The sequence below is a fragment of the Molothrus ater genome, chromosome 10 (assembly GCF_012460135.2).
Source record: "Molothrus ater isolate BHLD 08-10-18 breed brown headed cowbird chromosome 10, BPBGC_Mater_1.1, whole genome shotgun sequence".
Taxonomy (NCBI): Eukaryota; Metazoa; Chordata; class Aves; order Passeriformes; family Icteridae; genus Molothrus; species Molothrus ater.
In genome coordinates, this window is record NC_050487.2 from 9,424,649 (window position 1) to 9,450,818 (window position 26,170).

General features: G+C 40.9%; 1 protein-coding gene across 3 annotated transcripts in view; it reads left to right on the forward strand.

The window, feature by feature from the left end:
• The window catches only part of NYAP2 (neuronal tyrosine-phosphorylated phosphoinositide-3-kinase adaptor 2), a 136,663-nt gene that overhangs the window by 44,809 nt on the left and 65,684 nt on the right, over nucleotides 1-26,170 (forward strand). For all 3 annotated transcript variants that reach the window (XM_036388404.2, XM_036388405.2, XM_036388407.2), the window contains one exon: nucleotides 18,416-18,714. In XM_036388404.2, coding sequence (XP_036244297.1) covers nucleotides 18,416-18,714 — 299 coding nt within the window. The remainder of the gene's footprint in view (nucleotides 1-18,415; nucleotides 18,715-26,170) is intronic.

A 26,170-nucleotide genomic window follows, 5' to 3' on the forward strand; every position in this document is an offset into this window, starting at 1 on the left:
TGATCATGCTTTTATTGCTACCACAGAAAATGATGACTTATTTGGCTCTGGCCACCTTGTAAATATCCTAGTGCATAGGAATTGAGCAGAGACATTTGTAAGACATCTTTATTGTTTATACATACAGTGATATTTCCTATATGTGGTTGCCCAAACTAGCAACATACAATTTGATCTAAGCACAGATATAAGTTCTCTGGCTCAGCCTCAAGAATAAACAAAATGGCAAAACAGAAACCCAAGGAAATGATCACAGACTGAATATTCTGAAGTAGTTCTGACTTGTTTTACCTGCTGTCTGGCTTAAATAATCAGACCATCTTTCTCTATCAGAATGGCAATTATGGTTTTGGAGAACTGCTTGTTGCAGGTGAGTTTTGTGAGGGAATGGTAGTCACTACAAAAAAGTCAGCAGTTTCATGATGTGGTATCTAGAATGCTGGAATTGTTTCCAAACAAAGAAATTTTGAATACCATTCTTGTTGCCAGCATTGAGACCCATGTCAGCAGATCTAAATACAAACTTTGGATTTGTTTGTGAAGTCAAGGTTCTGATCAAGTCATGTACTAAGGCAGGCCTGTATCAGAGCACAGTGAGTGAGGATATTTGATCCTGGTGTGGGTCAAACATGTTGCATGCTCCCGTACCATTTCTGGGCCTTGTGAAACACAATACAAAGTCATATCTGAACATTACAACTCCCCAGATAGTGTCATTGCACTGTCACTGCACTCGTGGTCACTCTCTGAGACACACAGAAGGCAAACAAGGCTTTATGCCTTTCCTCAGAAGTGGAGTTGAGAGTAGAAGAGGGTTTGCTCTCTAGAACAGACAAATTTTATATCCAGTCCAGAGAGAGAACAAACGTCTTCCTATATGGAATATTGCCAGTTTGAATCCTGATGAAAGGATTAGTATCTTTGGACCTGAGCCCTGCAAATGCCTGATTTAATACTATGTCTTTTACAGTTTATCCTGCCAGCTGATGTTTTACCACTGGCACCATGTGTTTACACACAGGGTTATCCAAAGGGACACCCACAACTCGTGTAGGTCATGTTGTAGTGATGTATTCCCCATGCCAAACTGGACAGCCACTTCCCCTAAACCCTGTGTCTGTCATCAGCTTGTATCAGAGTCCCTCCAGTGTGTTTGGACTGTGCTTTAGCCTACATATCTTTTAAGCAGCTATTGGTAATTCCAAGACCTACAATCTCCAACCAGGCTTTGATTCCAAGGCCTCTGTGCTGCTGGAGCTGGAAGCCATATCCAGCATGGACAGTGACTTCTGCAGGAAATGTGCTGCCTTTTAAAAGGCCACATGGTTAATCTCTGACAAGTGTTATTTGAGAAAAAGAGGACTCTGACTGTCACATCTCAGGGTCTGACTTTCGATAGCTATGCTCTTCATTTCCAGCCTAGGACTTTCTGTTGTTTAGCCCTTTTTCAAAGATATTCAAGTGGACTGGAAACAGGCTGAGGATGGGCACTGAGGAGTTTCTTCTTGTATGGCTTCTCCTCACCTGCCATGAGGAGGTGAAAGGTGCTGCTGCTACCAGCTCACCTCTGTGTTTTTAGTCCCCCACAAATGACACCTGTAACATGTCAGGCTGCTGGGAAAATATTACAAAGTTCAGTCCCAAGAGCTGCTTCTTAGTTTAAGCTATGCTAAATTTGTTTTTGGGGACGTTTTTGGGGATTTGTTCATTTTTGTTTGCTTTTTGTGTACCTCCTCACTGGCAGAGCATGAGATAAGAAAAATGTCCTTGACTTAGGTTAAAAACAACTTAGCAAATAACTAAAACATCACTGTATTATTAACACCATTCTAATTCCAAACCCAAAGCACAGCTTTGTAGTAGCTACTGAGAAGAAATTAGCTCCATCCCACCTGGAACCAGGGCAGTGTTACAGCAAAACAGATTTTGCATTGCTTTATTAGAAAGCATTGGACTATTCCCATTAAATGTACTCTACTAGGGATTTTACTGTTAACTGTGTATTGACACAGTATCTTGTGTGAGTGATCCAAATTTTAATGATTTTATTCTCTCCATCAACGTGATGTATCATAATTGCTTTTTTGGATGAGTTACAAGCTGAGCGTAAATATTTAGTATTAATGAATTCAGGTTTATAATGTGTAAGTGTATCTGCAGTGCAGCAAATATGCATCCATCCATGAAGAATCTACTGTGATTAGGGCAGGACTTCTCCCTTTCTTCCTCATCTTCCTCTTCCTGTTTCTCTTGCTTGTGGAAAACAAAATAACTTGTTTTTCTCCATTTGTTACTGATCCCCTCAGCCTTGGCACTTCACCATGTTTACTGGACACACTCTTGCATTCCTGTCTGTCATGTCTTTTGTTATGAACAGATTGTCCAAATACTCAAATCTGTTCACAGGTTGCTGGCCAAGGGCTAAATCACATTGACAACATGAGGTATTTTATCTTTTTGTTGTTGTTGTATTTATATTGTATTTTACAGACTTGCTTCTCCTGCTAGTGTGCTGGGGAACTTTGGACAGCAAGGTGGGAAATAATGAGATAGCAGCTGTAGATAAGCCAAGAACAGATTCTGCTTTGCTTTCCAGGTCTGTGGCCTCACTGCAAGCTCCTTTTGTGCTCTCAGGCCAAAGACTTGGTCTTCTCCTGAGAAACTGCCATTGTCATTTGTGTAAAAAAAAGAGTGTATTGGAGGGGTCTTCATAGCCTCAACAGTTCCTTCCTGAGTTAGTGTGTGGTGCCTTGGGGTGCCCCCCTCTCTGAAGGCTCTGAAGCTCTGTTCAGACCAGTGCTTCTGTGCATTTGAGAGGTGAAACTCAAAGCACACAGAGAAAAGCAGAAGCGTGACAAAGGGTCGTTCTAGGTTTGAAGTTGCCACTTGGGAACCAATGCATGTGAATCCAGGTTTTGGCTCAGCTGATTGTTCTGCATCATCTGCCAGCTTTTGAAATGGAGCAACAGCAGTTATCCAAGAGGAAATGATCAGGAGAGGTCAAGGTAGTGCAAGTCCCTGAGACTGTATCACTGTACAAGACAGCTGCCCCTAGCTGGATCCTGTGTACTCAGTGGGGTTTCTGAAGTCCTTGCCCTCCTGCTGACCTCCACTTGTGGGCCCAGTTCTGCTTTGTCACAACAAGCTTTGTAGGGTGGCTTCTCCCTTCCCCTGTGCACCTCATGCCATCCTTTCCCCTTGTTCCTAGGTTAAGGGCAAGTGGTGTAAAATGCCAGAGCCAGCACACAGCTGCTGACAGCTGTACTGGTGCTGAACATTTGCACAGAAGCTCTCTCAGTGTCTAACATGGAGTGTCCAGGGTGACTGGTGGTTCTGCAGGGGGCATGCAGAAAGGAGGATGAAGAACTGTGAAAAGATGAGGCTAAAATCAAAGGCTGAGAGAAATGACAAAGAGAGCAGTGAATGTTTCTCTCCAAGAACTCCTCATGAGTCCTTAGGTTTCCTGCTGCCTTCCCACATTTTATAAATGGACTGAACAGATGACAGTTTATATATATATAAACCCAATGAGATGCTGCTAGTCTTCTGTGAAATTGGTTGGATACCTAGTGATAAGCTAATATTTAGTAGCAGTTTTCCCTCTCATGACAGTATGAGTCCTAAATATCCAGTTTTATTTGGTGTCTTTTGTAATAAGGGAAATGATATTCTCATTAAGGCATGACTGGGCTAGAGCCAGGCTCCCTCTTCTCAGGCTGGCTGCTCTGACAAGATGGTCCTGGGCTGTTACAGCTCTTGTGGAGACCAGAGCCTCCTGGGGGTTGGCTGTGATGCCTGCACACTGGTCCTGCCTCAGGAAATGAGAAAAAAATCAATGCAGGGGAACAGGAAAGAGGCTGTTGAGATCACCTTTTTCTGGCAGCAGTGGCTGGCCAGTGGCTTCGTGTGCATCTCTCAATCAGGAGTCTCTGCTGGCCTGTGGCTTTAAAGTTTTCTAGTGTTCTGCATCAGTCTGTAATTGCTCTATGTCTGAGCTGACCTGGCCTGTGGTTAATCATTTGCACATATTCCACAGGCTTGCCCAGAAAGCGGTAGGCATTTTCAGAGAGCAGGATAACTACTTCTCTAATGCCAGCAATAAAATTGCCATTTATATGAAAAGGCCCAGAGTGCTTAAAATTGAGTTGGAAGTGGTAGATGAGGCATTGCTTAATTTTCTCTTGCCCTTTCAATACCACAGTCAATTTTTGCTGCTGTTTTTAATAATAAATTGAAGAAAATGTGCATGCTTGTAAGCCTTTTAGCTATGATTAAACTCTTAGAATTTTTTTTCTTTCTTCCTTTGCCTTAAATTAAGTCTTAGTAAATAAATGATTTTAAAATAAGTTGGAGACAAGTAACAAGGCCTGTTCTGAATAGTTTGGACGCCCTGATGTTACCTGATGGAAGGCCTTTCTCATATACTATATTGTAATTTACTTAACACTGCTAATATTTTATAGCCATAACTGCAGTGCAGTAAGAGCTCTATGGTCATTCTGTAGGGAGCTCTGCCCTAAAATTGCACATAAAAATTTTGTGCTGCTGGATCTTGTTGTAAGTTCAACTCACTGATCCATTCAGTGGTTTTATTAGCAATTTAAATTAAAAACACCTGTTTGGAAATTTCCAAGCTATTTTGGAGAATTCCAAACTGGGTTTCCACGGTGAAAGTGTCATCAGAACAAGCTTGTACTGTTAATTGCCATATATCCCTCTCATATGTCTTACAAAGAAATGCCTTGAATTGTTTTGCTCATTGACCTCCTAGGCACTTTAAGTCCCAGTGGATGCAGGCTTGTTTGAGGATCTAGATTTACTTATTTTTTTGTTTAGCTTTCCAAGTATAAAGTTAAAAACCTTATGGATTGATTTCCCTTTGCCTTAACACAACAAAACACAGCCTATCAAATACATCACTGCAAACTCACCTTAATAATCTGAGTTTTCAGACTCACTCAGCCTGAAAATAAATTGGAATGCACTAGAATTAGGTTCCTGCAAGAACATTTTCTACCACAGGAGTTCTAATGAGCAGGTAACAGATAGACTGGGCAAGGACCTGCATAATAATGAAACACATTATGGATGGAAGCTAACAAAATGACCAAAAGTGCAGCAAAACAAAAAGGAACAACAACAGTCATTATTCTCAAAGAATACCAATGGAATTATTAAACCACATATTGGAACATTGTCATTGCAAGCAGCACTAGCTGAGATTGGAGCTTACTGCGTGAGACTGTGTGAGTGGTACACGTGTGTATAATTGTCTCTAAAGGAAATTTTGAGGTGCTTGAATCTCAAGTACTCAGGTTTTTGGGTGATTTAGGCTCTGTTTTGACTCTCAATTACCTTGCACATTGCAGTAAAAAGCAGGACAGAGACTTGTCTGGCTCACGTTCTTCCTGGCCGCAGGAAGCACAGGGCACAGAGTGCTCCTCTGCAGGGACAGTCTGAGACACTTGTCCAGCCATTCACATTCACTGTGGTCACTGAGTGACTTCACTTGGGAGGAAAGAGCTGACCTTGGTTTATCTGCATAGGAAACAGAGCAGTTTGTTTATACTGCCCTCTGGCTCTGTACTCCTGACAGAGCACAGAAGGACAGATCTGAGCCTGGCTTTGACAAAGGATGTGAGGAGGCTGTCCATGGAAATGGGACAGAAGGGACTGGGGGTCCTGCTCAGGTTTCTCAATTTTGTAGTAGCTTCTTTCAAACTTAATAAATAATGGTTTGAGTCTCTGGTTTCTAAAACAAAATGCAACCCATTTGCTCAGCTTAGATGTCTTCTTTCTATTAGTCTGCATTTTAACAGTTTTGTGACTTTGCAATCAGACTCTTCCCAGCTTAAATAGCTTCAGCTCATATTCTCACAAGCAGTGTAAACCTTTTTTACATTGGAAGTGATATTGATGTCTTTTTAAAAGGGATCTTTAGCTGCCCTAATTGTACATCAGTATTAATATAGGAATACAGCCTTTAATTTCCTGCCTGTATTCCTGTTTCATTTAATAGTTTTAAAAATATTAATCCATAGACTTTATTTTTTCTTTCCAGTTCATTAGCTACATTTAATGTTTATCTCATGAGAGTGAAAAATGTAGGGAAATAGTTAATTTCTAGTTGTTATGCTGCTTCTGGTGGAAATATATAACAGACTTAGGAATGCATCTGGCTTTCCTTTTTCTGCTATGCACTACTCAATTCTGCTGAAAGTGAGGAATAAAATCAGTGCTGTTCATTTTCTTATAATTTGAAGCAATCCACTTTCTCCTAGCCTGAAATTCAGAATATTTCCCAATCCCACTGTGTTCAGAACATGAAGGAAACATTCATCTGTTCAGTCCTAAAAAAGAAAATTCAAATGTAGCTTTAACATTTCTCTTTGCTGATGTGGGCTTCCTCTGACACACACTGATTGCCTGTCATACTCTTTAAATCAAAGCTATAGATCTGCATGCTCCATACTATCCCTTCTAAAAAGGCATCTAATTGTTTCTGTATGCAGCTTGAAGGGCAGTAAACACAGATTAGTAAGTATATACATAAATAACTCCAATGTTTTGTGAAAGCTTATACTTTTTATTTATTTTTATCCGCATTTTATCTGCATTTCAAGAATTATAGATGCTAGCATCTAGGAGATGACCCAATTTTGTCACTGTCATAGAAGGGAATCTCTCCTTAGGAGATATTTCTTTCCTTGATACTATTATTTTGTGAGCGCTTTTGATGCTGTTCTGGATCTTGCATCAAAGCTATCCTAATTTTACTGATACACCTATGGAATATCCCTTTTTTAATATCTGAGAGTGGATTAAAAGTGTCAGCTTGGATCACTCACAAACATCTGTGAAACTCCATAGTTTGGACTTACCAAGTTTTTTCTAGTGTCCTACAACCTTGGATTGCATTTAGTTTTCCATTCCAGAATCCAATAGCAGGACTATAAAAAAGCCTTGGCTCTCATTTTAAGTATGTTATGGATATAAGGCAAAACTTGAAAATATGACAACAGGTCATATTTAACTGTTTAACTCAAAACCCATCATGGGAAATATGCTGATTTTACCCTTTCCCTCCACAAAGTTTTTAGAAGGCACTTTAGAGCTGCAATAATGTAATTGTGCTGCATCTGTCTTTTCTTACCTGTAATCATCTACTTTTGTTGTAAAGCAGTGTATCCACTGGTTAAATACCTAGGTGCTGCTAGCTCTTATTTAACTATTGTTATCTTTCACTTCCTACTGAGGTAAAAATAAAATGGAGATTCTAGAGACCAGAATAATGAGCTGCTCACCACCAGGAACATTAATATTTCTGTATGCCATTCTAGGTAGGGTACAAAATCGTTTCACATGCAAATTCACAGAAGTGTGTGTGCAAAGCCCAGTAAGGTTCATCCTTCTAGCACTGAGGACGTGGTTTAGTGGTGAACATAGTGGTGGTGCTGGGTTGGTGGTTGCATTTGATAATCTTAAAAATATTTTCCAACTTCAATGATTCAGTGATGCTATTTCTTAAAGCTCAGTAGGCCATCACTACATTTATTAAGTGGGTGAAAGTGCCTATTAAAAGATGTTGTCATGACTTCTCTGTAGGATTTGAAAGTCTACTGTTCCAGTCTTATACATAATGACCCAAAATGTTTGAATTGAGGCTGCTCTGGTTTCAGATTTTAATCATGACACCACCTTGAAGGAATTTTTTTTGTCTTAGCATCTCAAAATTGAAAACTCTGGGCTGGCTGGTGCAGTAAGGACAGAACAACAGGCTGCTGTGTCCTGTGTGGGCACTGGGTCACAGGGCAGGGAAAGGGGTATCACATATTCTGGAGCAGAGAACAGTATTTTCTTGGGTTTAAAAATACATAAACAATTAAAAAGCATAGCTGAATTACTCTTCTGAGGGACAGAAGCATCCTCTGTGTGCAGTCTGGCATGCAGATAACTGATCTGGACTTCAGTGCTGGAAGCTCACACAAATATTATCTCAGAGCTTCTTTCCCTTTCAGTTGTTTTTAAGTAGGCTGCTGCCTGCAATGTAGCTTTGGGAGAGGGAAATCCACTTCATATGATGTCAGGGTTATTGCTCCTAGATAGAAGATTTTTCAAAGGGGTTTAAGCAACCTGGAAATGTACAGGCACTACAACTTATTACCAGCAGCTTTGCAGATTTTAACTATAATTCTTAGAGCAAAGGAAAGCAATGACACATTATTTGTGGTTTGTCATCTTTACATAAAATTAGGTCCAGACTTTGTGTGACCCTGGCTGCCACAGCTCACAACCTCAGTGCACACACAGCATTATTTCTTCAAGCTGAGACACTTGAAACATAACATTCAGTAAATGACAGCTCTGAAGAGTTGCCTGAGGAATAAAGGGAATTTACACACTTTCAGTTTGAACAGCACAGAGCTGATCACATCCCATGCAGGGAACTAAACTAGTACATTTTAATTTACCATTATACCATTAAATGCAGGTTCCAAGGGTGTTGCTCTTTGTTTTAATGTTTTAGCTCTCTAACAAATCCTCACACATACTCTCACAGCTTGGAAAACAAGCTGTTGCTTTAGCAAAATTCCATTTCACTGCAGCTTTGTAGTGGTGACCCTTTGGGCAATGTAAGTACATGTCCCTAAAGGAGCATTTAAGCACTATCTTCCGTCACTGTCAGAGCTTGTTGGACATAGGTTTTGCTCAAAATTTTGGCAAAAAGCTACTCTTGCAGGAAAAAAAAAAAGCACAACACAGCAGTTCCCAAAATTATCTGATCATCCCCATTTGCAAAAGTAATTCTGTGAGTGATGAAAATCAGCATGTGCTAATTTCTGGCAGCTTTGGAGGTTTATTGGCAGCTTTTCTTGTAGCCAGTTGTCTCTGGTGTTAAATTCCTGTGTACATAAAGACCTTTTAATAGTCTGCTGGAGTTCCTGGGTCTGGCCCATTAGATCTGTGCATGGATACAGAGGAGAAAAGAGTTTCTGTGCTTTGCATTTGGACAATTCACCTTGATTTCTAAAGGGAATGGAGATGCAATGAATGTTTTGGAGGACCTCAGTGTGGAAAGGGCTCAGGGTTGTGCTGGGTACATGCATGAGTGGGGACAGATATGTGTTTGCTGGCTGGCCTCTCTCAGTGTCCTCACTCCAATCACTGGGTCCTGACCACCTCTATGCCCACTACACTTGCTTGTCACATGCTCTGATGTGCAATATTAAATTAACTGTGTTTCTGAAAATAAAATGTCCTTTTTAATTTATTTCTATGAACGAATAAGTAGCTTCTGACAACCCTGGCTAAGAAACTGGCATCCATCAAGACAAGGAAAGAGTTTTTTTATAGTATTATTTCTAAATTTAGATATGAAGCTCATTAATATTCTGTTGTGGCAATAATGATCACTTTGTCACACATAGAAAAGTGACATAAGCAGGGAGATCTTCATGAGAATTTTGTATCTTAGTGAAAAGCCTCTTCAGGCTCTGAGGAGAACAGTTGATACTGATGTACAGGATTTAATGTAGCTTTATTTAGCAGATTGAGACTGTCCTGGGAGGAAGGAGGGAGGGACACCAATGTACACATCTGTGGAGTGATTCCCTTTCCTGTTTCCTGGGTTTATTACACTTACCAAAAATATTTGACTTAGTTTTTTGAGTCTGTTTCATTTTGCAAAGCAGAGATTGTCACTGCTGTCCACTTAAAATACAGAGTAGTGATTGACAAAAGAGCTGAAACCTTTTCTTCAGACATCAGAAGGAACAGAGATATGGTGATACCTAATAGCACAAGGGTAGTAATTCTAGCTGTAAAGTCAAGGTGATGGGCCCAGGCAGGGCTCTTCCAGGTAAAAAAGGATTTTCTGCTGAAGACTTCTATGGGTTTCACAACCTGACAGCAGAGCGATGTATCCAGCAGAACATTTATGTAGCTAGGCTGGGTAAACTGCAGTAAAATGGGGTTTTTTTGTTTGTTTTCTGTACAAAGACCAGTCCAGAACCCAGAGTCCTTTTAAGTGGAAAAAATACCCAAATAAACCTTGCACTGTTTATAAAAACTTGTACTGTGCATTCCCCTAAAATGAAAATTTTAATATGCAATTTGTAGGTTAAATTTGATTTAGTCCTATTTAAATTGCTAATGGGCAGATGTTTCCTTAGTAACTACCAGCTGACCCTGAATGTCAAAGAAAGCAGTGCCTAAAATTGTACCCAAGATATTCAGACAAATGTCTGTTCAAGAGAATGTAAACTTCCAAATTTTGTGATGTGCTGAGATGTCTGGATGCAAAATTGCCCCATATGAATATAACAGATCTGGAGTGATGGCTGTTGCAGAAAACTGTCCCTGTCACAACCCTGCTGTAACTGTGCCACTGAGACCTTCTCCCAGCATGCCAGGAAGTGCCTCTCCCCTTCTTACCTACTCACAGGGCACTTAGAAAAGGAAATGAAGAGGCAGATCAGCTCAGGGAATGTATTTTGAACTGCAAATTGTGAATGACAATATTACCACAAGAATAATGTGAATAACTAGACCTTCAGGTCACCAGATGTGTAAAAAATAATCTGTAAGTTTTGCTATGGGTCATGTTAAAATACAATTTGTCAGGAATTTTCCTCCAAACTGAAATGCTGCTCTTCCTGTTCACTGCCACTCAGGATTAAAAAGCATTTGAGTCCTTTCTCTTTGGAACTGGATACCATAGGAAGCATATTCAAAAACTATAATTTCCTTGTCAATTCAATTTAAGCTTGGATTTAAAAAAAACGTAGTGTCATGTTTGCTTTGGGGACTGAGAAGAGCATCTGTACAACCAGTGTTTGAAATAAGCCTAAACTGGGAAAAGCTAGACCCAGTGTAACATCTCAGCCCACACAGAGCACTTGGTTTACAGGCCTCTGTCTTAGAGTTTCACCTCATTTCAATAATTTCTTCAGCTTTTAACTTTTCACAGCATCTGATCCACAAAAAGGGTTTTTTACTCTGTAAAGATTTCTTTTTTCCATTGAAACTTTGAGTCAAAACCGAAGAAACATTTTTTTTTAAATTATTTTGCATGTTAATTTATTCCCATATCTCATTGAAATATTTACTTAGCTGCAGTTGCTCAGGCAGAATGGAGTCTGAGCCATGTGGCTTTCCAGTGAATGTGATAAAAACACAGCCTTGGTCGAGCTCCACCTGTTTTTGACAGGATGCAAAACCCCACTCCATTAATGTGAACATGCATTTGCACTCAGTTTAAACATTGCATATGCTCCATGTCTAATTCTAGGTGACTCTGAACATATGAGCTTTCATTTGCTGGCTTTTAGCTGTGCATCCCCCAGTGCAAAATTAAAAATAACTGTATCCATATAACAGCAGAGCACTTTTCACTCCAGCCTCTCCAGTGCTGTGTATTCACAGCCCACAGATGTGCCCCTGTGCATCAGCTGGTCACCAGGCACACGTGGGCTGCACCACTGGGGTCCCTGTAGCCCAGGTAGAGCAGGGACAGCTGGTCCTGCTGAGGAGAGCAGTGCCAGGCCTTTGGGGATGCTCAGCCCAATGCAGGCATCCTTAGTCCCTGGTTTAAGAGACAGTCTGCTATAAATAGCAGCAGTGCCAGTGGAAAATAGAACTAGTACCTGCACTTCTGTTCAGACTCATGAAACAATTTTGTTGAGCTCTCTGTGGATCAGAAAGGTCCTTACTCCTCAGTTACTCTTTTCCAAGCTGTCTAGCTTGTGTTAAATTTATTCTGAAAATAGCAAACAAAGTTTTAAATTTATCAGAATTTCTCATAAAGTGTTTTGGGCTTGTTTTGATTTTTGCTTTTTTTTCCCCTCCTTTTTCCCTGAAATTCCAACTCTTGCTAAAATTTTCAATGTCTAGCATTATAAAATAGTTCACTGCAGAGCATACCAGATCATCATTTGAAATCAGATTTTCTGGCATCATATGGAAAACCTGCTGTGGGCAGTCTTGGTTAGTTTTGCTTTTATTACCCATTGTGCACTCAGAGGGATTACAGCTGTCTTTTGGGTGCTCCCCAGGGATTCAGTTAATCTTACAGTGCAGCCACAACGTGGTGTGGCAGTTCAGTTTCTTCTGGAGAATCTTCTGTGAGTCCTGTTGGGGATGGCAGATTGTCAAGAAGAGCACAAAGGGCTTAAAGAAATAACCCAGTGTCAAAATAGGCAGTGGATACACATCTGTGAGTGGTGTTGCTTACAAGAGATTCATGAGGCACAAGCAATTTCCACAAAGCTTCCTCGGTGTTTCAGTGCAATTATTTGGGTACTCAGAGCAGGATTGTCATTGCATGTCTGCAGGATCAAACCCTGGGCCTGTGGGTTTGACAGGTGGGATAAAAGAATAAATTTTATTTTGTAGCACTAATGTATTCTGTATATCCTGAGAGGCCTGACTTCTTAAGTAGCACCTGATCTCCTACCTCAAAGCAGAGGCATATGGTAGAGGGAAGAAATTTGATGTGCATAGACATATTGGCTGCTCATTTTAGGCAGTCCTCCATGTGCACAAAATGGCTCTAAATCTGACCTTTGTCACAACTCATTTATGCTTTAGCCTATATCTAAAAGGATGGCATTATTACCCTCTGGATCTTGATTTGAGATCATAGTGAGTCGTTTGAGTAGTTCAGAAAAGTAATGCAAAAAAAAAGTGTGTATGTTCTTTGGGAATAAGAAGGGGGAACTCTCAAGTGTTTTTAAAAAAAATAGAGATAAATGTGTGTAATTTGCATGTTTAATTTTTGTAATAAAAATGGTATAGATTTGTGCAAAACCATACCTACAGTGTAGTTCCTGTATCCATGATTGTCCATGATTGATCCTGTCCTTATTTCTTCAGTATTACATTTCATGGTCTGTTGAAATCATGTTTAGGGGGATAAAAATAGTATATCTTCTGTTGTTTTGGCATCCAACCTCTAATTTACAAATATAATTTATGCTAATCTTGAAAGTGCTTCTCAGATATAAAGTAAAATGTGTCATCCTTAGTACATGTGCGCATAATTTATTCTGATGGGGAATAGACATTTCAAAGCCATTTCAGCCCTTCATATGCAGAACATTTGATATGAGCAGGGCACAGCTGGGTGTTCTCTGCTGTAAGAGCAAGGAAATGGTTAAAACAGCAGTAGCTACTGTCTTAACCCAGAAAATAGAAATACACCATGGGATAAACTGTTGTTTGCACAGTCAAGCCAGCTTGTACAGGATCCTTGAGTTAGGTATTTTTATTCCTTTTGTTTTGCTGATGATTAGTCATTTCTGCAGAAAATTCTTCCTATGTTATCAGTTAATTTTTTAGTGACTTCTGTCTCTGACTCAGATGGCTTCCCTGGTGGATTCGAAGTGTGTCAGGGGGGATTAGCTCAGCGTGGGCTTGCAGCTCCCCGGAGGGAAGGAGCCTGGCCATCCACGTGCTTCACTGCCCTGGAACTCCCAGCTCTCCCCATTCCACAGAGGAGCCTGCAGAGACTCCCAGCACAGGCTCTGCCAGCAAATGAACCAGCATCTGTGGTCAATCTTCTTCAAGTACAAGAGGAGCGAGCAGCTGCTCTTGAAATGGTTTCTCTTGGCTACCTGGAATGCCAACACTTAGAAGGATGGTGACCTTCTGTGGTCCCTGACTGGAATGTATCACAGCAAAGAAATTAAAATACCTTCAAAGATGACACATCCCCAGCAGAGCAAATCCCCCTTCCTCCTGCTCTGGAGGTCAAATCTTATAATCAGGTGTAGCTCCCTTTTTGAACTTGTGCCAAAAAAGCAGAAAATCCAATGTAAAGCAGCACAGAAAGAAAAAAGGAAACCATGCAAAGATGAGGAGAACTATGAAGTGGTTCTTAGTGCCTGAGGGATGAAAATAATGCAGTGTAAATTTAAACTGATAGGAGAATTTTTGCATGAAAACCAAGAACAAGAGTTGATAGATAGCTAGGAAGAAAATCTCTCTCCAGGGTATTCTGACTTTATGGTCTCAGTCCAAGATTTCTACTCCTTACAGCTGCACTGAGGAATTCAATTCTATTTTGTTTATAGTTAGACAGTGTCACCAAGTAAACAAAAGTTTTCATACAACTATTAATTTTTTTCCAGGAATTAATTCAGTTTCTATCTGCACCAAGTAATGAAACAGCACAGCAAATTAAAATTGTTCTTTGCAATATTAAATAGGAACAATGCAAACTAAAAAGACCACACTGATTGATGCAGACAGCTTCTGCATACTTTTGTTTGCCATATATTTTTCATCAATGTGATGAAAATTTATTTGCCATAGTTTTTTAACTTAACAACTTGAAAAAACGTTCAGTCAGCAGGCACATTATGACTCATGGCAAAGCAAGGTGGACATGACCTTCCCCATGCTGTTTGCATTTAGAGTACTTTCTGTCTTCATTTCTAATGTTTAGTCTTCCTCTGTAACTTTCACTCTTGTGATATGTAGTGAAATTAGTAATATAAAAGATTTTCTCCTCTGTAGTTCTTCAAAGATGTTCTTCCATTATTCTCTGCTGTAGTTACATCAGTACTCCAGTATCTGCCTTGTGGAAAAGAGCAGGCAGAGCACCAGAAGTGAGCTGTGAAGTGTGCAGCCCTGCCATGACCACAGCCTACATGCCAGCAGGCTGTAGGAGCAGCCAGGCCAGTGTGGGTTAATGCTAGCTCAGCTCTGACCTCAAAAAACTCAGCTGGCAGACAAAACCTGCATGGAGCTGTAATGAGACTCATTGGATCCATCAGTCAGATCTCTTGTTCATATTTTAGAAATGAAAGCTGAAATCTGCCTTAACTGGTTTAAGACAGATCTGACTGTTTTGGTATTTGCTGTAGTGATTTAATTCCATCACTGTGTGGGAGAGGGAGAGGGATGGGATCTTGCTTCCCTTGCAGTGCCCCCAAGGAGAGAGTGTGTAACCTGGTAGCACTCGATGGTCTGCATGGGCCTGCTGAGGTGGGGTTGGAGCTGTAACGTGGCTCTGAAGGGAGAGATGGTTTACAACAATCTTCTTAAAGGTGTCTGACACTTGACAGTGCCCTTTTCTTCACCCGTGGCAGCATCACTCACCAGACCTGGGCAAACACTGAAGTGCATTTTCAGCACCAAGTCAGCTTTGATGAGTTTAACGTGAGCAATCATGTGATTCATTTTGTTATTATATAATCACGGCTCTGTTTGCAGACAAATGTCTTGCATTTTTAACAGCTATTTAATGCTGTAATTCTTTGTCAGAGAAGCATTTGATCTGGCCAAGTTCAAATTGAAACTTCCCAGAGGAATAATCCAAATCTGCATTTCCATATATATTAATAAACTATATAATACTGGCAGCAACTCACATAATACAGTTTTGAAATGAGATAGAACTCATTATCAGTACAATGAGGAGCACAGAGTCTTACCTGTCAGAAATAATGGAGTGAGACCTACACAGCTCCTTTCTCTCTCACTGTCTTTGTAGTCATTGCTGCACAGCAAGTTATGTGTAAATCTTTGTCAGCTTGTTGTGCTGAAGTGGGACACATGCTAGCCCCAGCTAATTCCAGTGGCTGTGAGCAGGAGGAGTATATAAATAAATCCTTTCATTCTGTCTGGGTTCATGATGTAACAACAGCAAGACTGTGCATTGCACAAGTCTAAATGGACCTTCAGGATGCTGCTACCTGAGGGCAGGGGATGCCACATTTGAAATCTGCCATCCTGCTTTTGATTTTGTGTTCTTGGTGTGAGTCTGGATTTATTCCTTTCTCTTTACACACAGGGGATTTTGGTCTGCATTGCTGAGGTGTGAACTTGGCATCCCACTGTGTGTTGTGCTGGTGTGAGCTGGTCAGACCCAGTTGGGAGACACACACTGCCCTATACTGGGAATTGCTACCAGTGGAGAAAACAAACCTAAGTCTATTGTGATCCTGGTTAGTGACCAGGGCCCAGGACCAAAGATTGGAGAGTAATCTTCTTCAGCTTTTGGTTTACAGAGCTTAACCAGCAGCTGAGTGTTGGCTCCTGCATTCAAAAACTCCTTTAAATGTGGCTGAAAACAGGGAAATGGTGCTGTGCTGGTTTTGCCTGGTAGCTGAGCAGAGGATATAGGAAAGCAAGACCAGATCTATTCCAGCTGTGATGCTGCACAGCAGCAAGTTCTGTTCCCATCTGTACCCACAACCTCTCTCTCACCTGGCTGTAGGCTCTTTGCTCTGGAGAAAGTGTAGGAAGCAGGTGAGGGTTTCATCTATGTTGAAATTAAGTAAAGAATGAAAAATTAAGCAGGGGAGAAGGATTTGATTTAATTGTTTAATGATACAGTGCATTTAGACACCAGGAGTACATTTTGTAAGTTTTAATTTCTGGAATACAAGATGCACCAGTTTGGCAGAAAACCCGTCCTGCTGCATATAAATGCAGTTCTGTGTATTCTTAGGAAAAGGGTGAAATATATCACCTCAGGGGGATTTGTGCAAGTCCATCCAGCTTGCCATAAGAACCTGGCTTATAGTGGATGGTTCAAACACCTTCACACGGCAGTGAAGTAAATGCAGTAATTAAATAATGTAAACTGTTAAGAATTGTAGCATTGGAGACATGGCAAACTGAAATTTTCTTTGCTAAACATGATTATCCAATAGACTTAAGAAAGGAAGCAGACTCCCCACCTGCATTCTTCATCGTGTTTGGATAGTAATCTTCTTTAAATAATATGACAGGCTCTTTCTGTAGTCCAGTGTCAGAGGATTATACTATTTTCAGAACAATTTATGAAAGATTAGTAGAGGCATAGTTAATCATTCAAACTAACTACAGGTTTTTTAGAAATATTCAAATTAATGAGTTCTACCTCTTGATCTTTCTGGCTGCAAATCCCTTTGGAATTGATGCCAATTAGGATTTAGTAACAACTTGGCTGTGAGCATGGACCAGTGTGTGAACTTGTGTGGCAGGCATGTGTGCACACATTTACATATGTGGGTAGGTGTCAGTGCCCCTGGAAAGTGGCACATGGTCAGTTAGACCTGTTAGTTCTGTTGTTAACCAGTTTTGAAAGTGGACATCTCCACTTGGAGAGGAAATGGGATAAGAATGCAGGGAGAGTAATAAGCAAACAAAAGTTCTGCTTTATCATGCACAAGGCTGTATATTGCTCATTGCCAGTCTGAAACCTTTAGGACAATTCAATAGAACTTGTGTTTTACCTGCAGTGAAGATGGGGTGGAAATGAGGAGGCCTTGCTTACTCTTCACACTTTTGAGAAATGTTCTTCTCTTTTTAAGAAGGAAATGTATTCCAGCACCATATAAACTTCACCAGACCAGGGCAACATCAAGTAAGAAACTTTCAGAGAAGCACTTACCCCACTCAGAGCTTTACTCTGTGTGAAGGGGAAACAGGAGCTAATTAGAGCTTTCTGATGCTTCACAGTTGTTGTGCTGACATTTCTGTGTGCCCACAGTGGTACCATTTCAAACCTCCTTGCAAACAGGCCCACAATGACCTGTGTGTGTTGCTGAGTTTCTTTGCATAGTCACTGACTTGCTTGAATTGAAATGTGCTGTTGGTTTGCAGTATAAACACCAGTAAGAGCTGTTTTTCAGAACTGATAAGCATGAGTGGGACAGGAATAATATCAAGTTCTCAGTCAAGCCACCCACAGAAAAATGCAGTGATTGGTATGGTAGCACTTGTTTCAACTGAACTTTCCTTCTTCTTTACCTGTGTTTCTAAATGGCTGGAGGTTATTTTCTTCCTGGTGTCCCACCTGATGTCCATGGCCTTTTCATCTCCTACATTTGTAATTTACTAGTCTGAAGCTGCTTGTGTTGCAGATTTATGGGGATTTGATGTGATGTTGCATTTCCTATAGCCAAGTAATTTTTAGAATATTTCTTCTCTACCATTCTTTAGTCTCAAGGGAAAAGATTGATTGGATGCCATGAGCCTTGTTTCCCAAGCTACATGAGCATCTGTAGTCAAAGATGAGTGTCAGGGGGTGTGGATCAATACCCCCTGTTGTATTTCTAAAGTGTTATTCTTTGCCCTACTTACAGTCTCCTGTTTTCCTGAAAACTCAGTTCTGACTTTCAATGTTTGAAATTTGTTCTGTAGAAAATTTCTAGTTACAATACTATGAAACCTGACAAAAGCTTGTCTTGATTTCTTTTTGTAAAATTCTGAGTGCTTAGCAGTGTATCTATATCTCAGTTGTTGGCAGCTTATATTGAAAACTAGACTTTTCTAGTAGTCATCTTCTTTCCAGAGAAGAGCAATTCTTGTTTTCAAATTCAAAAACATGATCTGCTTGTCACAGGCAGAACTGAGACCCTGATTCCAGACATGGTTCAGGCAAAGGAGGACCTATTGCTTATATTTGTATTTTCTCTTACAGCATAGGTGGAGAAGTAGCAAGAGGAAATGAAGGCAGCTACGTGGGGAAACATTTCCGCATGGGATTTATGACAATGCCTGCTCCTCAGGACAGACTGCCACACCCCTGCTCCAGTGGCTTCACTGTCAGATCCCAGTCTCTTCATTCAGTTGGAGGAACTGATGATGAAAGCAGCAGCTCTCGAAAGCAGCCGCCTCCAAAACCGAAGCGAGACCCCAACACCAAACTGAGCACCTCGTCTGAAACTGTCAACACTGGAACAACAAGCAAAAGTGGGAAACTACCAGACAGGACTGAAGGTAAACATTGAAATTCTTTGAGAAAAAGGGGGTTGATGAACCAGTCTTAAGATTATCCTGTTGCATTTAAGAATTACCTGTATGTTTCCCTATTTGTGTAACAGTGCCAACACAGGTATCCTAGACCGCTCATGTCTAAATGTTGGACCAACTATCCAACTGTTCTGGATAGTTTTGCTTTTGACATTTGTCACAGAACTGCACTACTTACATGGTCTGGATGTACACTGGAGAATGAGCTGAGCTTATTCAAAGTGAAGGGGGAAGAGATTGCTTTCAGTTAGAATGTAGGCCAAAGTTATCGGCCCACCAGCCAAGGACCACTGACCATACCTTTAGAATGGTGCAAACCACAGCTCTGGAAAGGGCTCTCCTCAAAAAAGGAATGAAGAAGAGAAATTAATAAAAAGAATACTTCCTGGCCCTGAAACTCCACAGCAAGGAAATATCATCCAACAGTAAAAATTTTAGCCAGGATGATATAATGGATAGCCCAAAGCCTCTGTTTGTGTCTGAGTCTACATTTTCTCTTCCCATTCCTTCCAGTTGCATTTCAGCCAGAGAATTAACAAATAGTTTTAGTAAAGACATTGCTTCCTTTCTCTGCACTGCTAAAGATGAGCTAACACTGTAGGGGTCATCTCCTTCCTTTATTCCATGCTGTAAATACATTCTGTGCAGCAGTAGGACCAGCTGTACTCTCTCCTAGAGAGATCAGGATGACTCTGCTTCACAGTGTGAACTGTAGGAAGGAACCCATAAGGACAAATGGTTTTGATCAGTGCTGGTGTCTCCCACTGCTGGGTTATATATCAGTTTAACATCTGATGCAGCACATTGTCCTCATAGTGGGTATCCCTTTGCTTGATGCTGTGGCCAGAAATACTTGTTAGCTACTTCATGCTATTACCCCCTTTAAGCATATCTGATGAAAAAGAAGTTGTCAATGATAACAAAGATGCCAATGAATGTGTAAATCATGGTGGCACATATGTCTATGATTGTGAAGTTGAACACAAGTGCTGAGCAAAGCTGTGGATTTATTTATGCTCTTGGTAGTTGTTGTGCATATGACATTTTTCATTACTTCCATATCTTGTCTTATTCAGCAACCATGACATCAACTCCATGCAGACTAACATGACAAATGCAAGCATTAAGTAACTGTCCTTAACAAAAGCACTTTTCCACAATTTTACTGGACCAAAGCCTACACAGAAACAATTTAACTTTGATATTTAAATTTTCTTATCAGGAAGTCTTTCAAATTTTAGTTTAGTATCAAAAGAGGCACAAACTTGGTCTGACATGCTCTGAAGTGAAAGGCAGGAGCTCTTATATTACTCGAAACCTCTTTTTAAAAATATAACATTTAAAGTATTTTTATAATTCTTTAATATGTCTCTTAGCACTCTTTTTCCCTGAATCTGTCCAACCAGAATCACCAAGACTAGATGAAGTTTGTTTTGCAGACAGGGTAGTAGGAAAGGTTTTAATGTTTTTTAATTTCTTTAATGACTATTCCTGCAAGTGTGAATTGAGTCACACAGTACACAGTTCTGTTCAGAATAGCTGACCTCAGCACCATCTCTAGGATGGTTAGGAATGAAATCTGTTTACATCCATATCCCAGTCCTTTTCCTCATTTGCTGAGAACCAAGAGAACTTGACAGATTTGAAGTAGCAATAATAGCAAGGATAGTTGAAATACATCCAAGTATTTTGCCTCACAGATATCATGACAGACCCCTTAAGAAGCTTTTGTCCTCACAGAACTAGATTTTCTTCAGCATTATTGTCATTCTGGAAAGTTCTGAAAATTTTGTTTCCTTTCCCACATCTTCTTCTGCCATCTGAAATTTGAGTCCAAGAAAGGAATATGCAGTCATGTCCCTTCTGACAGATTTCAAAGTTCAAACTTGGTTGACATTTCTGTTTCCAAAACACTTTTTCTCCTCCACTCCGTGCAGGTTGAGCTTGATCTATCCTATCACATGAGTTATGAGTGGCATGGGTGGTACTGCAGCCTTGTTCACTCTGGTTCCTCTGCATGACAGTGGTGCCATACCAGAGTCCAAGTATTGCAGAGCACCTTGGATTCTCATTATTGTCACCAAGAGCTGAATATTCACAGCAAGATCTCGGGAAAGAACTGATGAATGAGTAATACTCCATCACCAGCATAAAAGATAATACCTAAATGTTACTTTTCAGTGTGAATAAATGCCTTCATGGAACCTTAAGCATCTCTCTCATGTTTAATTTATGACATGTATTATGCTCATTCTCCTGCTTTGCAAGTAGAGCAGCAATGGGCAATTTCAGGCTAAAATGAAGAAGTTCCTGGAGGTTTTCTATTGACAGAACCCTTTATTCTTAGTTGTTTTCGTGTGTTCAGAATACCTGCCCTGCTTCTATGTATACTGGGGTTTCACCAAAGAGTTTAATACATAGAAACACCAGATTGTAGGTTTTTTGGTTTGGATTGGGTTTTTTATAAGGGAGCAGTCAATTTTTTAGCACAGATATACCCAACGGTGGTACAACATGGTATTATAACATAAACATCTGTTTAGATGAACAGATTGGATTTCTAAGATGTTTTACTCTCACTAGGAGAGGCTTTGTTATCAGATGTGCACTCCAAGAAAACTTTTTTCTGATGAATTTTCATAGTAATTTAGCTAATATAGGAATGTTTATAACTATAGGAATGTTATATAACTATGGTCATACATTGATGAAAACCTCTAAAGAGGAGGCAGAACAGATGGAAGCCAAAGTTCATTACCTGTAGTATTGATTGATACAAACATTAGACAAGCTTTGTCACTGAATATGAAATTATTATTGTTGCTCTAAAATAAATTCCCAGCAAATTTAGTATATGAAATTTTGCTCAGAGAATCCTGTGAAACTCTGATTCTACTAGTCTTGTTTTTTGTAGGTCATTACTTATGTTTTTACCTATGTAGCAATTCTCATTCTAGTAGCAAACTTTGAATTTGAGATTTTGTAAGTCTGCCTCTTCCCAATTTCAGGTGAGAAATTCTGTAAGATAGAGTATTCATGTTTTCTTTTGGATGTCTTTTAAAGCTCAGGTCCAAGAACAGGCAGGTTTAACTTTCAGTCACTGTTGTCTATGTTGTACCCAAATATTTGTATATGCATGTGTCTCACACATTTGCATGTACTTGTGATATTTGCAGGCTGAATGGCTACAGCCTTTTCCAGGAACTATGGGAAATAATGATGAAAAACACTCTTGTTTGTCCATCAACTACCATAGAATCTCTACAAAGGATTTGTCACAAAATTGTTCCCAGCACAATTTTTTTTTTATGGCTGTGCAGAATAATTCAGACTATAATGTCTATTTTCTGACCTGGTGGCTACTTTGAAAAGGAATTTGCTACATTTTCTAGACAACCAGGGACAGCCTCATCACTCGTTTTTATTAAACATATTTCCTTTTTGCTTTTTGATAGTGGTCCTCTTTATACAAATAAAAGCAGTAACAGATAGTAACTTTGATACTCTTTTCTTCATCAAATATTGAATATTATCCCATCATAATATCTGCCATAACATTAGGTTGGTTTGAATATGTCTGACTTCACTGCAGAAGAGGCAGAATAAATTTGGTCATGAGCTTGAAGGACCTTTTCCTCCTGAAGCACAAATAGCAGCAGTAACACCCCCTCTGGTTCTGTGCACTTTTCCTATACATGCTCTTCATATTCGTAGGAGTGTGAGAATCTTCCCTGAAGTTGCAGTGACACACATTGGTCCTGTCTTGTGCAGCAGCCCTGAGTTTGTTTTGTTCATCCCAGCCTACCTTGGCTCTGCCTGGAAGAGCCCTCTCCACCCTGAAGGCATCCTTCTCCTTGACTTTAGCTTTGTTGCTGTGTTTCCACACTTTGTGTCCCTTCCTGTACTTTAATATTCCATTTTTTACTCTCCTGGCTGCCTCTCATATGCACCCACTGAACGCCTTCCACCCAATGCATTTCTCCTCTCTGACAGATTTCTAGAAAATGTTTTTTAAAAATGTGGGTTGTCTTTTCTTCAGGGTTTTCAAACTCTGGTAGGAACAGCAAACAAATGGAGCTGTGCCCCATGCATCACGCATTGGAAGTGAGAAGTGAACTGAAAAGGGTAATTTAAAATAACATTTCAGCATAGAAGGCATATCTAATCTTCATCCTGAAAGGCTCTTTATTGCAAAAATGCAGGAATATAATTAATTGATTTGTTTTCAGTGCCCGATCTCACAGAAAAAGAAAGCAATAAAACAGTATAATTGGCTGATGTAACCAGCCTCAAGCAGTGTTTTTTGATATGATCACTGCATGCCTACAGGAAAGGTTTACAGATCTGCTGCAGTGCAAATAAAAATGAAAATATATAAGTAAACTGCATTTTGAAAGTTATTTTTTGTTAAAATTCTGCTTAGTCATATGGAGTACTACATTATATAAAAATACACATGAAATATATAATTTGATTATAAAATTTATGTCTGCATAATACACATGTGTAATGAGAAAGCAGGTTCTATATACTTGCTTGTACATACAAATGTGCACACAGATACCAGTTAAAACTCAGAATAGCATTTTCACAATGCTATTCATGGTTGTAATTCTGCTGCTGCCAGAGCCAAAGGAAAATTTACCTCAGAAGTGAGAAAATACCTGCAGGAGACCCACCTCTTGAACCCACTCAATTTGTTTAGTGTTTTCCTTCCAAGTGTCTTGGGAAAGAAGATATCCTTCTTGCTGCTGCCTTCTAAGCCCCTTGCAGTGAGCTCAGCAATTTCTAAGGGTGGACAGCTTGTAAGGAAAATTTTTCTCAGGAGAAAAGTAATTACAGTAACTGTAACTGAGCTTGCAGTCCAGTTGGTGTCTCTCATAAATCCAGTTTTCTGTCAGCTACACTGGTGGCTCTTCATTGTAAATTTGGACTTTTGCTACTCTCATTAAGCAGAGTTTGGATTAAAGGGATTTAGCACTTTTGCTGGTTTTACATAGAGCTGCTTTCCTTTTATTTCCTACCTTAGTGAATAATGCATTTAACCTGAACTTTGAAATAGTGTCCTCTGTGGTAACCATGACATGTCATTCCTTACAGCCAGATCTTATTCCCAGATCTTTTCATCCATGCCTACCAAAGGAAGAAATGTCTTTAATGAGCCCTATTCAGACCTAACCAGTGTAAAGGGACTGACAGACGGGTTCTGGTGGGTTGACCTGAGGGCAGTTTAAGATGCTCCTGCTGACACAGCACAGTGCAGTGCTTTAGGGATGTGGCTTTGAGAACAAGTGCTGCTGCACCCTGTGACAGGAGCTGTGGCAGAGGAGTGGGGAGGTGGGTCTGGGGAGCAGCATCCTGCAGTGCAGCCTGTCAGAGCCCTGTGCAGGGAGCACCAGATTTGTGCCATGGCTCTTGCAGTCAGCTCCCTCGCAGCCTGGGCCACTTGGCACTGTGGCTGCAGTGCTGGGATGTGGCCTGGGAGCAGGAAGGGCAGCATGGCAGAGCAGAACAAGGGTGTGCTGCCCCCTGAGCTCCAGGGCATCCTCCCTGGGCAGGGGCTCCTCAGCCAGGTGCTGTCTGAGATGCAGTGGGCCATTGTGCTGAGAGGCCTCAGTGCTTGCATACTGTGCACTGTATATTTTACAGCTCATTTCCTCTTTCCTGCAGCCTGCACAATTTGAGCACAGTTTTTCCCTGTGGGAAACTGCAGCTTGGTTTACATTAGCTGTATGGGTACAATGTGAGCTGCTGTTGAGCTGTGTGTAGAGCAAGGTGTTTTCCTCCACATACCTTAATCTGATTCTTGATCTCAGCGCTGTCTTACCCATAATTGTTTGTATGCTGCACTGTATCCCTTGTAGCCTGTGAGGCTTGAGAGAGCTTAACTTGAATCTGTGCACACTGGGAGAAGGGCTGGCACTGATGAAGGGGAAAGTCAAAGGATGAAAAGTCAGAAATCACAGGCCTTGTTGTCAGTAGAGTGAGGTGGGGTTGGCTTTCAGCTGCCATGCCTGACTCCAGAGAAATGTGTGCCCTGTGTGTGCAGGTGGCATGGGGATGGGTGTGGTGCCTTCAGCAGTGTTAGAGCCACGCAGCTCCTAATGGAACCTGGCCTGTCTTTCCCTTTGCTCTGCCCTTCCCTTCCCAGCCTCCTTGCTGCCCCAGGGATTGGAAGGGTGGAGGGCAGCACTGGCCTGACTGTGTTAGGATTCTGCCCAGCAGCTCGTTCCCACTGACCTGCATTCAAGCAGGTAGGACATGGCAAAGATTTTGGTCTGTTCTCCAGTATTTAATAGCTTAGAGACTTTCAAAGGCTTTGCTTTTTGGGTGGTAGTGGTGGGAGTAGTTTTTCAGTGCTTTGGGATTTGGTTTTCTCTGCTTTTGCTGAGACTTCAGTTTGCCCCTCCCTGCAGCAAGTCAGTTTTCAGATTGCTGCTTCTAGAGCTGCTTTACTTCCCTGCATCACCTTCTTCAACCCTTCATCTTCCCAGGTCTGTTTCCTCCTCCCTCAGATAAGCAAGGGCAAGGGGAAAAGAGGGAATGAACATAGCAGCTGTTATAATAGCTTTCTGTGCAGAGCAATGAGCACAATGTGATTTTTGGAGGGATTTATAAACAAGTTTTGAAGCCACAGAGGAATATGTTCTTACCCTCAAGGCACATATGCAGGCTCATTAATGTTAATGGAAGCTGCAAGCATTGAACAGAAAATAGACCAGGCAGTGGTAAAAGACAAAGCTCTGTTACCCACTTGGGAATCACACAGTGCCCAGGACTTGGCAGCTGGTACTTTAGCTCTGTTCTGCTAGTCTAGCCTGTGTACTTAGTGACTTTTTCAAAATTCTTCTTAATTTAACAAAGTTGCTTTATGTATTCCTCCTTGCTCTTTTCACGACAGGATGTTGCTCATTTGCTGAGACTCTGCACCAGGGTTAGAAAAGCCCAAAATGAAGTGTGCAGCTCCCCTGCAGTACAGCTATTGCTCTGCTCTCAGGAGTGATGGAAGCTGTGATGTTCTTGATAATGGAAAAGCCTTAATAATGTGAGTTCAGGGAGTGTTTTGCTGATTTACCAGATTAACTGCAAATGCAGCCAGTCCAGGAGGAGCTGCCTGCCCTCAGCTGGGGCCAGCAAGCTCTGCTAAACATTTGTGACTCCTGCTCTGAGCATGTGGGCTTTTCTGCACTCTCAGTGCAGAGCCCCAGTGCTCCAGGGCTCAGGAGAGTTCATAAGCCTGGTCACAAGCCCAGGTCCAAACTGCTGGTGAATTCAAATCATTCTGCCCTGAAATTTACTGGACCATCTCAGACCTAAGAGCAGGGTTGGGCATAATGCAGGCACAGTGTGTGGGAGATTTTCTCAGGCTGCTGTCCTCTGACTGTACAGGTCACTTTAGCCCCTGGACATGGCAACAAAGCAA